The following is an 18,071-nucleotide window of genomic DNA, read 5'->3' as shown; positions in this document are numbered from 1 at the left end:
TTATAATCTAAATCTTATTCTAGATAATATTCTAACTTATTTTAAAGTCTATACTTACTTATTCTAATGACTATTCTAACTTCTTCTAGAAATTATTAAATTTAACTCTATGTGTCTATTAACCAGTTAATGGTAGTTTGCATTGCACATTTAACTGTTTGGCGAGTGCATTAGGATGCACTAATAGTCTTTCAGAGTACTTCACACTTCGATTACACTCGTTATGGGTTCTATGGGGATATCGCGTTGAATCAGTTTGTTGGACACGTAATATGGGGCATCGACGATGACTCGCAACACCTTATTTTGAAACCTCTGGGGGCTATCTATGTTAGATTTGCTATTAGTACCCCACAGTTCAATACCATAGGTCCAGATGGGCCTAAGTATTGACTTATACAGCAACACCTTGTTCTCTAATGATAATTTAGATTTACGCCCTATCAGTCAATACATTTGGTTTAGTTTAACCCAAGCTGTTCGCGTTTTGTCACTATATGTTTTTCCCAAGTCAGACGTCGATCAAAATGCATTCCCAGATATTTAACGCCGTCTGTTTGCGGAAGTTCATGATTATTCCATTTTACTATGGGACATGATCTTCTGCAAAGGGTGAATGTCAAATGGGTAGATTTTGTCTCATTTGCTTTGGTACGCCACGTTTTCAACCACAATTCGACTTTTTTAAGATGAAGTTGGAGGTTTTTTGTGGCTGATATTGGATCCTCGTGTGATGATAAAACCGCTGTATCGTCAGCATATGTTGCAACAGTAGTGTTTCGTGAGGTCAGTAGGTCAGCTGTATACATAAGATATAACAATGGGCCGAGAACACTGCCCTACGGAACACCCGCATATATGGGCTGTAGGTCAGTGTATTCGTCACCCTTTGACAATAAAATGTCTGTCTGCGAGGTATGATTTCAGCAATTGAAAGTGCGTATGGGCCAAAAGCTTTTTCAATTTAACGTGCAGTCCAGTGTGCCACACCTTGTCGAAGGCCTGAGAAATATCGAGAAATGCAGCGGAGCAGTATTTTTTATCGTTTAAGTTTTTGTTAATTTGGTTGATTAATCTATGTATTTGTTCTGTTGTTCCGTGTTTATTACAGAAGCCATATTGATGGTCTGGAATAATATTTCTTTCTTGTGCCATTAATTTTGATGTATACTTTTTCGAAAAGTTTTGAGATGACAGGTAACCGGCTTATAGGTCGATAAGAGGAAACGTCTTCTGATTTTTTCCCAGGTTTAAGAACAATAATGATTTGAGCCACTTTCCAAGTGCTAGGAAAGTAATTCAGTCTTAGCATGGCATTAAATATGAATGTTATTAATTTGATGCACTTTCCTGAGAGCTCTCTCAAGACTCTTCCAGTAATTAGGTCAAAACCGGGGTTTTTTATCATTGATTTCTCTAAGTATTACTTCCTTAACAGTAAATTTCTTATGTGGCAGATCCATTTGAAACGGAGTGCTAAGAGAATCAACTATGTTATTTTCTTCTGTTGGGGATTTTTCAGGCTTTATCTTTATCATTCCTAGCCCAGGTATTGTTAATTTTAATGGGTGGATTATGTTGTTGAGGTTTCTAAATCATTTTTGTTACTTTCCAGAGAGAATATTCCGTTGCATTAATTGGCGTTAAAAGTTTTCTAAATAGTCTTGAATTCCTTGATTTTGTTCCTTATTTATTAGCTATTTCAGCTCTCTTGTGGCCTTGTTGAATTTTCTCTTGTATTCTTCTGTTCTGATTTGTGTCAGGTTTTTCACAGTTTTCTCCTTTCAGCAATATTTTGTTTAATTGTAGATGAAATATAAGTATAATTATACTTTTGATATGTCGCTCTATTAGGTGTTGCGTACCATGCGGTCTCTTGTATAGTATTTGTTATATTTTTGCTGCTATTTCTGTGTCTCTTTCTGTTTTGAGAGGTAAATTTAGTGATAACAAACTGTCTAATTCTTCTCTAAATAATGGCCAGTTGGTTTTAGTGTTATGCAAAGAAGGTGATTTTGTTTTGTTGAAAATATTTGAGTTCATTGTTATAATAACTGGTGAGTGATCAGATGATGGATCGAAGCATGATTCAGCTTTGCACGTTTTGGCATCAATATTTTTTCTAACACAAAATTCTATGGTATCGGGAATTTTATTTCTATCTGACGGCCAACATGTTGGCTCACCAGTAGGAATATGCTGTAAATTATGTGCCTTCATTGCTTTGGCCAATTCTCTGCCTTTTGGTGTTATTAGTCTAGAACCTCACATAACATGTTTTGCATTGTAGTCTCCTCCGGAATCTTTTACCCAGCGTGTTAAAGAAACCGTGGTATTGTTCTGCCTTGTTGTTGTGTTTAGGTGGACAATATAGAGCACTCATTGTTAATGGCCTATGCACTTCTTCAATAGTTACACTGGTGGCTAAATATTCCTCGCTGAATTTCTCTCTTTTACGGTGTCTTATGCTTTCAAGGATAATTATTGATGTTCCTCCATGTGCTTTATCATTTGTTTTTGTTCATATATTATATATTATATATTTTGTTCATATAAAAACATTTTAAGCTCCCTAGCATATTACTGGAGTCCATTAGCATTCCAGACGGCTATTTTGTATTTGCTGTAGTGGCTATCAGTCATTAGGCTAGCTTGGTAATGACGACGGTGAGTAAATTCATCATTGTACTCATTTGTTCCATAAGTTTTCCCATCATTTCCTCTAATTTACTAATAGTACTTATAGATTCAGTGGTGATTGGCGTTGTCTGCATATTAGGTTGGGTCTGACTGTTAGTTACTGCGCGTGCGTTTGAGATATGATGAAGTTGTATTGGTGCTTCAGGCGAGTTAGATGGTATGGGCTGTTTTTGGTGGCTGTAAGCCAATAGTCGCTGATTTTCATCTGTTTTCGGGACTTCGTAAGCGTTTTTTGTTTGTAACCGTGTTCCATTAGTGCATTTGAGGGGTTTCAGTTATTGGCAGTTGATTGTTATTTCGAATAACGGGTGATTCAATTGATGAATCGACAGAAGGATGTTGTGGATTAGCCATTACGTATTGGAATTAACAATACAGATCACTTAATAGTTATTAAATGTTTAATTTAATTTTCTTTTTACGCGTGTCACATTTTTTGCTCGCTCGATTTACCGTTCCGAAAATAACAAAGAAAATTCCCAGAAGGTAGAGTCTTGCTTATAAAAAATAAATTTTGAATTTCACGTTCAATAGTGCACGTTTTAAATCGCGTTCTCACCCTACAATGGTTGAGACTAGGTTTACACTTTTTATGAGCGGCACTTTTATGACACTAACAGTAGCACGGATGTTTTTTTTTAAACAGAGCTTTCTGAAAGGTACGTATGCACTCCGCGGTGGTTTGAACAGAACTGTCGTAACAACTTTGAAGCATCAAATATAAGTAAACATGATCTTTCATTACTTTTATTTTATAAATATAAAATTGATACAAAGACGAAACAATAAAATGTCATATAGCCACATATCTTATAACATTCATCGCTAAACACCTTAAATTTTATCAAAGTATTAAAATGTTTGCAAATTTAGTTTTAATAATTCATAATTTCTTCTATTATTTCTGTGTTTCGTATATGAAAATTATGTAGTTAGTTTCATTTTAACTACTGCATATTTTTATTACTGCATTTATGTGTTCATATAGTCTATATCTTTTATCCATATTTCTGACCTAAAAACAAAACACACCAATCTGATTAAAATAATAATTTCTTTACCCAAATTTTTAAATAAAATTGCATTGTTCCTTCTTTATTTATTTGGCTCTTCGAGATCATCTTTACAGCTAGCTCACATTTAATTGATATTCAATGGCTTTTGTTTATTTACTGCTTTATACTTTATCTTATGTCCCACGCGGGAACTAACAGCTCAACAACAAATGAGGAATTAAAATTCTATGAAGCTATTTCATAATTGTTATTATTGTTTATAATAATCAATTTAACTCGTGATGCACAAATTAATGTTATTACCTTTAATATTTGGTTGGAGCTTTGTTAAGAAATGTATTTACTAAAGAAACCTGAAATGTTAATACCACTAACATTTACAGAAAAATCTTAATAACCTTTAGAATTATCTCTAGTACAATGATATACTGTCTCTAGAAACATATCAATTACCATCAGTCCTTAAGCAAGAGCAATTTTTTTTAGCTGTTCTTAACTCACCAGACGTCAAAGTTGTTGAAAAGTTGATTTGGAAACTCTAAATAACTTGAACAGACGATTCTTGTTATTCTCGAATTTTGTTAATCTATGTTGGGATGAAATTTTCGCATAGATTGGATTTTTCTCTCACAGCTGTATACCTTACGATAAATCGGACACATTAATTTGTTTTCTCTACAGGATATCTAAAATATAATTTACCGTGATCATATTATTCTTAATAGCTTTTTGTCCAAACTTGCTATGACTCTTTAATAGTCCCAACAGTACGGGAATAACCTAAAGTAACACAACATCTTAAATAACACTACTAAAATTAAAAAACTTAACATACTCAATATTACCTGTCAGCATTTTGCGGTACAACGTTGCCAGATTTTGATTTTAAAAATTACCCCTTCGTAGTTGATTTACGCATAACAGAAACGACAAACCGCGTAAGAGTTGGAGCTAAAATATTTGTATATATATTTTGTGTCACTGTGATTTGACGGCTATTCCTGGTTGCTTGATATGGGCGCATTTCATTTTGTTGGAATCTATTTACTTAGAGCGCATGTTAGACAAACATTTTAGGTCTAAAAATTCTTCATTGAAAAAAGTCAAAAAAGGGAGGCAACATTTTCGTTAAGTCGATTTATATACAGAAGAGGATGACTTTTTTCTAAAATATATATCTAAATACCGAACATAGATAACCACTAAAACGTTAAAAAGAGTTGCAAAGTACATATGTTTGTCGCTCCAACAGAGTTGATAAAAAGATAAGCGAATATAGCAATCCCAATCATCGCGACAGTGATTTCGATCTCAGTTTGTTTACAACTGTCATCGGTGTTGCAGTGGGTGCTTGATAAATAATGATGACCTCGATATATATAATTATATCGATATTAGTGTTGATTCTATGCTATTTAAGATGGAAATTTACTTATTGGCAGAGGCGCGGGGTAAAACAGGTGACCGAACAATTCATTTTTAGTAAAAAATCATTAGGAGAGTCTATTTTAATCCGATACAAGGAGGGCAAAGCAATGAAAGTGAAATATCTGGGGGCTTACTTGTTTCACGTGCCCAGCTTGCTACCCATCGATCCCGGCTTGATCAAGGATATCATGATAAGAGATTTTGCGTATTTCCAAGGGCACGGTACGTACCACGAACCCAGAGATATCCTCACGATGAACTTGTTCAGTTTGGAGGGTGAAAATTGGAGGCATTTACGAGCCAAACTTACCCCTACGTTCACCTCCGGTAAAATGAAGATGATGTTCGAGACATTGGTGGAGAAAACAGGGGGTTTGGAGAAAGTGGTCGGTATGTACGCCGATTCGGGAAAGAGTTGCGCCATTAAAGATATCTTGGGTAGGTTTACGACAGACATCATTGGAAGCTGCGCCTTCGGCATCGAATGCAACTCGCTGGAAGATCCGGAGACGGAGTTCCGAGTGTTTGGGAAAAAGGTGTTTAGATTTAACGCGCTGAATTTCGTCAATATACTGGTGTTCCCCGCTTGGTTTCTCGGCAGTATAGGGTTTAAATTTAACGGACATGATGTCACAGATTTTTTCACGAAAGTGGTGTGCGATACCATCAGCCACAGGGAGAAGAACGAAGTGGCCAGAAACGATTTTATGCATTTACTGCTTGAACTGAAAAACAAAGATCGGTCTGTGACCGTAAATGAAATTATTGCGCAATGTTTTGTATTCTTCCTCGCTGGATTCGAGACCTCCTCAACGGCCATGACGTTTGCCTTGTTTTGCCTCAGCCAAAATCAAACTGTCCAACAGAAACTTAGAGATGAGATTAACGAAGTTTTGCAGAAGCACGACGGAAACATCAGCTATGAAGCTGTCAAGGAGATGAAGTACTTGGATATGGTTGTTAACGGTAAGGCTTGTTATTTCAATTCAATAAAATAAAATTAACGCGGTTAGGATTATATTTACATTGATAACGTGATGTCTCATCCTGTCGCTGCATTTCAACAAAGGACTTTAAATTATAAGCATGTGATTATATATAGTCAAATAATATTTCAGCTAATAACAACAATATTTTTCTTGTTTTCAATATGAAAGAAAGAAAATACAATTCTTTAGTAGCAAAAGATTATTATATATAAATATTATAAATAATATTGCGAAATTTCACTACAAATTAAATATAGCCTTATAGTTTAAACATAGAACTTGTTGAAAACAACAAATGATTTATTGGCGATGTATGTTATTGTAAGGAGAGTGTCAAGGTTCTTAAAATATATCAGATTAAATATAAGTAGATTATTTAAACTCTAATTATTAACTTGTTTTTCTTAAAATATTAAGGTATTTTGTAGTTATTTTTCAATAAATATATATTATATAAAATAGAAATCAAAAATGGATTAAAGTGTCCATAACTAGTTTTTTGCATTTATCCAAATCCTTAAACAACGACCAACAGACCGCATTAACAATCAAGGTTAGGTAAATTTTTTTCTTTTCTCTTGTGTAATGCCTTGCTATGTCCCTAAGCTCCAAATCGTAAATCTAATTATACCTGCTCCAGTGCATCTTGCCTATTGCTGAATCAGTCAAGTCCTACAAAGAGGATGTATTGAACTAAACCTTTAATAGTATTATTGGAATTTAAGAAGTTATCGGAGGAAACCAGCATATTAAACCAACTGATAATTGTATGTCGTTATTGAATATGACTGATGTAATAGATGCTTCATTATGTTTTTAGTTAATCTTAGTTAAGATAGTCTTACTAATTTTAACTCTAAATCAATTTAGACATTTTAACAGATTTTTTTTGTTTGAGTAGTGAAAATTGAAATGTTTATTCAGTATATTTTTTATTCATATACTATATACATATATTTTAAGGGAGTGTTCTAGACCAGAAATATGAAAATTCGATTTTCATAATTTCAAACAGTTAAAAAAACTCCCTGAATGTTAAACGAGTGAGATAGAGGGGTCTGTTTTCTAATAGATAATAGAATCTCTTTGTTCAATATTTTCAAGCAAATTAATAGTTTTTTTGTTTTCTAAACCCCTTCACATTTTGTAAGTTATGTTCAAAATTTAAATAATTTTCGGAGATATAGCTGTTTTAGTGACATCTGAAGTTCAATTTGCTTGAAATTAGCTGTTATTTAAGTCAACAGGTTCACTTAAAAAACCGAAGACATGTTATACCTTTAAGAATAAGTTATCCCTTCTCAAATTCGACTCTGTTTCCAACTTTTAAAAAGACGCCAAATTCTGGCACGATGCTAGCCTTTTGAAGTTAGTCAACATGGCAAAACGTTTATATTGGCTGAAATTTCTGAACGTAATTACCAACTTCAAGAGCGTGCGAAATTCAAATTGCATACCCCTATACACCTCTAAGAATTTGTTAAATTTAATAAAGTAAACGAATATTGATAATTTATTTTTGTAAATTATATTTGAATGACATTATAATGAAAACGACATATGTTTAAATACGCGACACGTAGCAACATACTGTTGAAAGTATAATTAAGTTATATTCATTAATTAGTTCGAGCCTTGTATCTATAAATTTCCTAGACATTCGAACGTAAAATTTTTCCCAAAGTAAAAATGAACTTCTACAGTACATCCTAACTAAATGCCATTATTGTTTAATCACTCATATTAAATGGACATAATGCGTAATTTCATAACCGATATTAACTATATTATAGTTTGTTATATATAACAAGTAAAATATTGGTAAACGCATTGTGAGTTACATAAGCACGATTTTTATCGGAAACTCTTAAAGAAATTACTGTATTTATCAATAAATTAGTTCTGATCTCAGTTTCTATCACCAGTTCAGTGCTAGCGCGGGTGCTTCATAAATAATGATATCTCCTATCTACATAATTATATCGATACCAGTTCTAATTATATCATATTTAATATGGAATTTTACATATTGGCAGAGGCGCGGGGTAAAACAAATGATGGGACAGTTCCTCCTGGGCAAAAAACCATTGGGAGAATGGCTCTTAAATCGATATAAGGAGAGCAAACAGATGAACATCAAATATCTTGGAGTTTACTTATTTCACTCGCCTGGATTGATAGTCATCAGCCCTGCCTTGATCAAGGACATTATGGTAAAAGATTTTGCATATTTCCAAGGGCACGGCGCCTATTATGAACCTAGAGATGTCCTCTCTATGAACATCTTTAATTTGGAAGGCGAAAGTTGGAAGCATTTACGCACCAAACTTACCCCTCCGGTAAGATGAAGATGATGTTTGAGACTTTGGTGGAGAAAACACGGGATTTGGAGAAAGTGGTCGGTATGTATGCCGATTCGGGAAAGAGTTGCGCCATCAAAGATATCTTGGGCCGGTTTACGACGGACATCATCGGAAGCTGCGCCTTTGGCATCGAGTGCAATTCGCTGGAGGATCCGGAGACAGAGTTCCGGGTTTTTGGGAAGAAGGTGTTCAAATTGGATGTTCTGAAGTTGATCAAAATACTGGTATTCCCCGCTTGGTTTCTCGCGGGTATAGGGTTTAAATTGAACAGCCATGATGTCATCGATTTTTTCACGAAAGTGGTGTGCGATACCATCAGTCACAGGGAGAAAAACAAAGTATCGAGAAAGGATTTTATGCATTTACTGCTTGAACTGAAAAACAAAGAGCAGTCGGTGACCGTAAATGAAATTATTGCGCAATATTTTGTATTCTTCCTCGCTGGATTCGAGACCTCCTCAACGGCTATGACGTTTGCCTTGTTTTGCATCGGCCAAAATCAAACTATCCAACAAAAACTGAGAGATGAGATTAATGATGTTCTGCAGAAATACGACGGAAACATCAGCTATGAAGCTGTCAAGGATATGAAGTATTTGGACATGGTTGTTAATGGTAAGACAAAATTATTTCAAATAAATACAATTCTTGTAGTATTGAATTAGATGACATTATGATATTTAATTAATAATTATTCATTATGTTGCCCATGTGAGCATGAGCAACCTCATGCATTCAATAACCGACTAAGATAACGACGCACATATTTATTTATATTAAGATAATGTATCGCAACCTGTAACAATGATGTTTTTCTTGTTTCGAATTTATAAGAAACATTTTTACATAACAAAATACAATATTAGTACCAAAAGTTAACAAATAAACCGAATCTCAACTGATACAATAACCAATGTTTTGCATCAGACGGATGTTATTATAAAGACAGTAACAAAGTGCTTGAATTACATCAGATTAAATACAAGTGGTCTGTTTAAAAGCATTCATTTGTTTTCAAATTAATTTTCTCTTTGGCACTGATAAAGCCGATGCAAATATTCCGTCCTTCTGTTGACATTATCAAACCCTTTTAGACGTTAGCCTAACATATTGTTGATAAGTTTGAAATGATTTTTAAGCCAATAAAGTGCACTGAAATTTACATACAATAAATGCGTGGGGAAAATGGAAGAAAGAACCCTTATTTAAATATAATTGATTCAAAAACCTAATATAAGCAGCTTAAGAAACTGATAATTATTATTATCGAATAATAATACTTGAGGCAGTAGATGTATTTTATAATTAGTGTTAAAAGCATGGGTAAAAGAGGCCTATCCTACTTTAAAGGAAGAATAATTTATTTGTTATTCAAATTATTTTGTTGTTATTTATGTTATTATTCAATTATTTTATTGTTAATCAAAATAACTAAAGCTAATATAGTTAAATTTGAAGTTGGAGTTTTAAGGGCTACATTAATTCGTGAATTCAAAGGCCCTTTATATTACATTTTTATATACCAAAAATACTTAACTTAACTTTTATCTAAACCAAAATATTAGGTTAATCTACGAATTTAATATCATTTAATCTATTTATACAATATTTTTAAGATATAGGTATAATTTGAAAGAACTGGCAACGTGGCAAGTTCAAATCCTTGCGCGCAAGCTATAATTCTCCACAATTAGACTCTTGTGACTTAAACAGTCGATAATAAAAGTAGTTAAGTATTAAATAGTCCACAGATCACAACGCTAGTTATTACATTTAAGAACTTAATAAATTTTTAAAATGTAAATGATCATATATATTTAATTTATGGATAATTATGTCCTCAAAATATCTTCCAGTCTGATAATATAGTGTTCGTCTAAATGAGATTGACTATTAATACGAAATTATTTAAAACAATTATATGGGACCAGTAAAGCCTCGGAGCGTGTTGTAAATTGCATAAAAATAAAATATTTTAAAGAAAAAAAATTGAACGGATTTCAAAAAATAAACTACTACACGTATTTTATATTCTACTATGTACACACAATTTAGCTTAATACCTACATAACCTATTTATCTATTTACAATATATTTTTAATTGCTACCAACTGATCAGTTTGAAGTCGGTGCCGAACCCAAACAATTATGTTAATTTAGATTTCTTTTGTTGGTAATTTAATTTTTTGTATAGGTCACAAAATTATATTATTAATTTTGCATTTTGTGGGCTTGACATCGATTTCAAACGGGTAGTAATGGTACTGGTTGGTAGTAATTAAAATAATATTGCAAATAGATAAATAGGTTTAAGTAGGTATTAAGCTTAATTGTGTGTATATAGTTGAATATAAAATACGTGTAGTAAATAAGTTAAATAAGGTTTTTGTTTATTTTTATTTAGGTATTACAACGATTATTATGTACATATTTTATATTAAAATGTTTTTTTTTGTGTTAAAAATCTAAATTTGAGTATTTTTTGATTTTTAGTGAGTTTCGTATTTATTGTTTGAAGTCGGTTCAATTTTTCGTTAGAAATAATTTATTTTTCTCTTTCTAGTGTTAGATATTTACTCAATAAATTGCGCAGTTATTTTATTTAATATTACAATGGGTAAGCCAAAAAAGGTGCAGACCATATGAAGACAAATAGGAATTTAAAATAACAATGAAAATAAGGAGCGCTTCAGGCTTTGGGATCCGCTACCTAGCCTAGGTCATTTGACAAATGTCGCAACTAAACAACAACAAAAAGTTATTGTCCCCGCCAGGAATCGAACCCGCGACCTCCGTTTTGGAGCTAAACGTTTTAACCATTACACGATAGAAGTAGTTGTCTACAATATTTCTACGTGGTCATATATTCTATAGTTAGTGCTTATAAAGCAAACTGAATGGCTTTTGCACTGAACGACTTCCGATTGTCCATTACATCAGCTCTGCAATAACATTATACCCAAATATCTGATTATTTTAGATAAAAAATATGTGAAAACATTGTAGGCGCCTTTGAAATTTGAGCGTTTCCCTTAAGTTCTCCCCTTTCCCCCAACAGATCCTGATTTGACGATCAATTTCAATGGGACCACCTCGGCAGTGTACTCTTTCGAATAAAAAAAAAATTTTGAAAATCGGCCCACAATTGACGGATAAATCGGCGAACATACATTAGAAAAAATTATACAGCCGAAGATATAACCTCCTCCTTTTTCGAAGTCGGTTAAAAATTACATGGGACTAATAAAGACTCGGAGCGTGTTGTAAATTGCATAAAAACTTAGTATTTATCGAGTGTTAACATAGAGATACCGCCTTGCACTTCATGAACTGCTTTTGATCTCAGTTTGTTTACTACCATTACCAGTGTAACAGTGACAGTTGTAAAAATAATAATGTATTTTTATATCTAATCTAATAAGTGTATAGTGTTTATTATATATTATTTAAAATGGAAATTCACTTATTGGCGGAGACGTTGGGTAACACAAGTGTTCCCACAGTTCATTTTTAACAAAAAATCATTTGGGGAGTCGCTTTTAGTTCGATATAAGGAAGCCAAAGCAATTAATCTCAAATATCTCGGATCATACTTATTCCACGTACCCGGTTTGATACCCATTGATCCCGCTTTGGTCAAGAATATAATGGTAAAAGATTTTGAATATTTCCAAGGGCACGCGGGTTATCACGAACCTGGAGATGTACTTTCGATGAGTCTATTTAATTTGGAGGTGAGAGCTGGAGGCATTTACGCTCCAAAGTCACCTACACGTTCACTTCCGGTAAAATGAACATGATGTTCGAGAGTTTGCTGGAAAAAACGCGTGGTCTGGAGAAAGGAGTCGGTGAGATTGCCGATTCGGGAAAGAGTTGCGATATTCTGGGCTGATTTACGATGGACGTGATTGGTAGTTGTGCCTTGGGCATCGAATGCAATTCGCTCGAGGATCCGGAGACCGATTTCCAGGTTTTCGGGAAGAAGGTATTCCAATTGAAGGTCTTAAATGTGATCAGTATACTGGTGTTCCCCGCTTGGCTTCTCGGTCGTATTGGGTTTAAATTTCACGGACGAGATGTGGCTATTTTTTTCTCGAAAGTGGTGAGCGATACCATAAGCCACAGGGAGAAGAGCTATGTATCAAGGAACGACTTTAAACATTTACTACTTCAATTGAAGAACAAAGACCGGTCCGTGACTGTGAATTTTTCTTTGCCGGATTCGAGACCTCCTCAACGGGTATGACGTTTACGTTGTTTTGTCTCAGTCAAAATCAAACTATTCAACAAAAACGGAGAGATGATATTAATGAAGTTTTGTACAAACACGACGGAAACATCAGCTATGAAGCTGTCAAGGACATGAGGTACTTGGACATGGTTGTTAACGGTAAGACTTAACTTATTTCAAATGAAAACAATTTTTGTGATCCTGAATTAATTGGCATTACGAGTATGAAATACAGCTGTATGTATATGTTTTTAAAATTAATTACATCTTATATTCGATATGCTTAGTACAAACTTAATTTATAAGTGAATGTATTACTAGTGCTCTTGTGCTTAGTGTACTTGCATTAATACACAAGCAAGGCGAGTACGGGATTAATACATCAGTGTGTATTTCCCAAATTAAAATAAATCTAAACTACTTAAGCTAAAGTTGTTACCTAAACAAGTTCGTATGGTTTGGTTTGCTTCAATCTTCTGATTTTTTGCGTACTTTTTTTGCAGCCTTCTGTAGAGATATATCCTTTGCCATGACCAAATGTTTCAAGTACTGTATTTTTTGTTGTTGGGATATCAGCAGTATAGAGCAGATATAGTAGTTCGAAGATACTACCCTGTGGAACTCCAGCCGAAATAGGTAAAAGTGTTGTGAATGTTCTTTCAAGCGAGAGTTTAAATTTTCTTTCGAAAATATAAGATTCCAGTAGTCGACAGTAATTCTGCGGTAGCAATTTGCTCATTTTGTAGATCAATCCCAAATACCATACTCGGTCAAAAGCCTGTGAAACGTCCAGGAATATTGCAGGGCGGTATTTATTTTCTTCGAATGCCTTCTTAACAGCGTTTGTTACTCTGTGCACCTGGTCAATTGTCGAGTGGTGATTTCGAACTCCAAACTGGAAATCTGGTATTTCTAAATTTAAAAATTTAAAAATGGTATTTTTAAAAGCAGTTTCTCAAATAATTTTGATATCGCAGGTAGCAGCGAAATAGACCTGTAAGATCCAACTTCTTCTGTCGGCTTGTCAGGTTTGTAAACATAATTATTTGAACAACCCTTAAGACATTCTGGATTCAGTCTCAAACAGGCATTGGATATATGTCAACATGGTTATTGCTTTTGGTGACAGCTCTTTCAATAACCCAGGTGAAATATCACCAATTCCAGGAGCCTTTTTAGAATTGACGTTTTTGTAAATTTCTATAGCAACTTCCATTGGAGAAATTAGGTTTACAGCTACATCGGGCTGATAAACAGGATTAATATCTATTGCTGATTCTATAATATTGAATAAAGAATATAGTAATGAATTAGTATAGTTACAATTAGTAATATTTATTCGTAATTCGTTTCCTTTTTCAGGTGTTATTAGTCGTGAAACCCAGGCTGTGTGTTTAACATTAAAGGCCTCCTCCACTAATAAACCTTGAGCCTAATATCAAAAATAAATCTCTGTATTATTGTTGTGTTATTTTGTATCTTTGTGGACAGCATACAGCTCCCATTTTTATTACTAAGCCGTTCTTTTCAATGCTAACTATCGTAGATTGTATTTCTTCTTGTTTTTTTTATCTCGTCTTGTTGGAATTGCTGTATATTTTAGTTCATAATTAGAGCCGTTCCGTCTCGATCACGTTCGCTGGGTGTACTGTCCAGTACGCATCATAATATATAAGCATATATACACATGCCATATTTTAATGTAATTTTTTAGTGATTTATTAACCTCCGATATGAGAGCTATATCTATGTTATTTGTTATAAAAAATAGTTCCAGTTCCCGGACTCATTCATTTTTGTTTTTCATTATCTTGTTTTAGAATTTTTAGAATTTTTCTACCCTGTTTGCTAACTGATTGAAATTGTGTCGCATTTCGGTCTGAAACTCTATGAATAATATGACAGATTTTCAATGACTTTCAATAAATGATTTTAGATAACGACGCATTTAAAAAATTTAAAATAATGTAGCAATCAGTAACAAAATTATTTTTCTTGTCTGTTCTTACAATCAATATTATTATTAGCAAATAAACAACTCGATTAATCAGTACGAATCAAATAGTGAACAGATAACAATGTTTAAATATGGTGTAACATTTCATTACACTAATTTTTAAGATTTAAAGGCATGACCACTTCAAACTTGCTATGACTAACGTTGGACTGGATTAATTTAATTCAAGTGGATCATTTTAAATAACGTTGTTTTGTTAATACAATGCATTGGAATTGATATTTTTTGATAAAAACACTTCATAAACGATGACAATTTTATTATTATATTTAGGTTTAATTGTCCAGGCGTCTTCGTTCCAAAACTGAGATTAACTTGCAACATCGCCTACCCATTCACTAACCCAATTTTCCCCCTTGGACCTTCACTACCCCCTTTGTAAGTCTAACCATGTATGTGTCATCAATGTGCCATTTATCTAATAGAGAACGTTGTACCTCTTTAGTTCTGTAGTTCGGTCCAAGTTTTGAGAAATTCTCTACTGTTCTTTCCCACTGCATTTGTAGAGGGCAAACAAACATACCATTTCAAGATCCCGAAACTAATTTTATTAATTATTATTTAATGATTAATGATTATTTAATGATACCCGAAATTCGCTCGAATGTTTACTAGAACAGAAATTCAACCATCCCCAGGTCATCGACTCATCATCAATACTACAATATGAAACTATGTTCTCAAGAAATGGCGAAGGCGATCAATATTTCCAACACGTTCTATTTCTAGCGTACTCTCATATAATCATCTTCCTTATAATTAATAGGATAATGGGTAATGAAATAACGACAGGCGAACATTAGCAACATTAGTTATTATTATGACATTGAAAAGTTATTATTCGCCTTTTATCAAAATTATTTTATTTGTTTTAAACATTGAACCACCAAATAACAAGCCTTCTTAAAAGCGGTTTTGTATTATCAAATACTGCTAATATCTTAACAAAGTACAATTAGGTGTCATTTTTAAAGAATTTGCAATAGTAAATTCTGTAATCTTTCTTCTTTCATATGTGCTTCTTGCAAGAAATTAATTAGAATACAATTTTATTGCTTCATGTTTAGATATTAATTAATATAGTTAAACAGGTATAGTAGGAAATGAGCCCACATACAGTGCACTGATCCACAGGATCTTATCCCACTAGTCTCATCTTTCATGAGAAACGAGGTATAGCATCGTTAGGTCCAAGAGATTAACCACAATAAACTCTACAGAACTCAAGTCAACCTTTTCTTCTTTCTTCACTTTCCTTCCCTTCTCGCACAGTCATTTGATGACTTCGAGCCCGTCTGCTAACTGAGACTTTATCCACCACATATTGAGCGAGTGTACTCGTAGAAGCCTCTTAATAGGAGATAATACAGACCGATCCCTTGCATTTCTGCAAGAGATCGACTATCTTTACAGAATCTAGCCCATACTAAAATTAGTATTACTGTCAAAATCATCATTTTCAACTTCAAACGTAAATGTTAATATGAGTATTCTGGATAGAATCTCTATTTTATCAGGATTGTGTTTGTTTGCTTAAATTTATATCAATATTAATTTTTACTAATTATCTTATATATACACTTTGTGTTTCTTCACATCGTACTGGCTTATGGTTGCGAAATGAACAGTAGTCAAAGCCACAAAAAATTGAATTATTCTCCCAACAGGCAATGTGATATTGCTTAGAGCTAATCGCAGTTAGGCGGAACAATATCTGGAAAATATGGCGGTTTGATTCGATATTTTTAATTATTATGTTTGGCAGTTCCCTTAGTTATTTAACTTTTTAGCAACATTTAAGACAATCATTAAATTATTTTATATATCAGTAATGATTTTTACGTTTTTTAACTTGTTATAGATAGAAAATTCGTTTTGGACCTATACGATAGCCCAATACTTATTGTGTGCTAAGTTATTAATTCTTTTTTAAGCGCCACCTATCATTATACAGATCGTTTTATATTTAAATATGATTTTTGATGTTATTGGTTTTTGAAAACTCTCCCATATGCCATGAATTCTGAAAAATGCACTGATAAACTGGACAATAGTTGTGTCGTATTATCTAGTCGTAACTATTTTTAACGTCTGTTGTCAGTACTCGGTTAACTTTTCCAACTTTTGCAGTATTGTGCAATGATGTTTGTTCATTAGCGACAGGTAAATACCGCCATTTTGTTTAACTCGTTAACGTTGCACTCCGTTGGTTTATAATTTTAGTTTAATATATCTCTTACAAATAAATGTTATGTTAAATTTAACATAGTGGATTACATTTTTGAAATATACATCTAATTTATAATAAAATTAGTCTAAGATTGTTTGTTAGTAGACTCCTACGTGTATTCTCTGAACTTTTTTACCTCTGATAATGAGACAGATCAAAGATCGAAAATCCTAGTTTTTAAAGGTAGTAGTTGGCAATTAAAAAATCAAAACAATTCATAGTAACATGTAATATAACAAATTTACAATATCATAATAACATGTCACTGTAATATATAGAATATTATTGTAGTAGAAACTATACAAACTAGTAAGTAGTACAAACATTTAAAATGTTCTTTAATATTTTTATCCAAACATGCTTTATTAGGAAATGGCGAATGCGACGGTAAATAATATATATTTAATAACAAAGAATGTTGTTGAATGTTCCTTTTTTGTTATTATTTCGTCATTGAACTAAACCTCATTCAACTGCAAACTGAAGTTATGTTGAATTATGGACAAAAGCCAACAATATATTAAATTAAAAACACATTTTGATATATTACAGAGACATTAAGGATATATCCGCCGCTTCCGGGAATTCCCCGAGTTTGCAGCAAGGATTACCGGATCCCCGGAACGGATTTGGTGATCGAAAAGGGCACGCGCCTTCAAATCCCCGTCTGGGGCCTGCACATGGATCCTGACTATTATCCCAATCCGGAAGTATTCAATCCCGAGAATTTTAACGAGGAAAACAAAGCCAAACGCCACGAGTTTACCTTTTTACCTTTCGGCGAAGGTCCCAGGATGTGCATAGGTAAACGAGCCGATGTTTATCCGGCAAATATTTAACTTTCTCTGCGACGTATTGCAGGTCTGCGTTTCGGGCTGATGCAAACAAAAGTGGGATTGATTAGTCTCATTAAAAATTTCCGTTTTACCCTCAACGAAAAGACCAAAACTCCCGTGGAGATGGAAAGAGGTAGTATCGTGCTGTCGGTGAAAGGTGACGTATGGCTGGACGTTCAACGGATTTGAGACAATGCTCATTATTCTTTGTTATTATAAAATTCATATATTAATAAACTTAACACGAAACAAGCCGTCTTT

The 18,071-nt window shown here is 33.4% G+C and overlaps 3 protein-coding genes across 3 annotated transcripts in view; 2 read left to right on the top strand and 1 right to left on the bottom strand.

Annotated features, from left to right (window-relative positions):
* Positions 1-18,071, bottom strand: part of LOC143204904 (amyloid-beta-like protein) — a 299,874-nt gene that overhangs the window by 83,113 nt on the left and 198,690 nt on the right. The gene's annotated exons all lie outside the window — the stretch shown is intronic.
* Positions 4,997-18,062, top strand: LOC143204915 (cytochrome P450 6a2). Its single transcript, XM_076417875.1, has 3 exons — positions 4,997-6,110; positions 17,527-17,778; positions 17,836-18,062. Exons 1-3 carry the CDS (start codon positions 5,078-5,080, stop codon positions 17,997-17,999), a joined length of 1,449 nt encoding a protein of 482 aa, XP_076273990.1. The 5' UTR covers positions 4,997-5,077; the 3' UTR covers positions 18,000-18,062.
* On the top strand, positions 12,338-12,880 carry LOC143204921 (cytochrome P450 6a2-like). Its single transcript, XM_076417883.1, has one exon. It carries the CDS (start codon positions 12,395-12,397, stop codon positions 12,740-12,742), a length of 348 nt encoding a protein of 115 aa, XP_076273998.1. The 5' UTR covers positions 12,338-12,394; the 3' UTR covers positions 12,743-12,880.

Source organism: Rhynchophorus ferrugineus, unplaced genomic scaffold (assembly GCF_030347505.1).
Source record: "Rhynchophorus ferrugineus isolate W39M unplaced genomic scaffold, kcgeb_rfMv2 rfM11, whole genome shotgun sequence".
NCBI classification, from domain to species: Eukaryota; Metazoa; Arthropoda; class Insecta; order Coleoptera; family Curculionidae; genus Rhynchophorus; species Rhynchophorus ferrugineus.
This window is presented reverse-complemented; position numbering and strand designations above follow the sequence as displayed.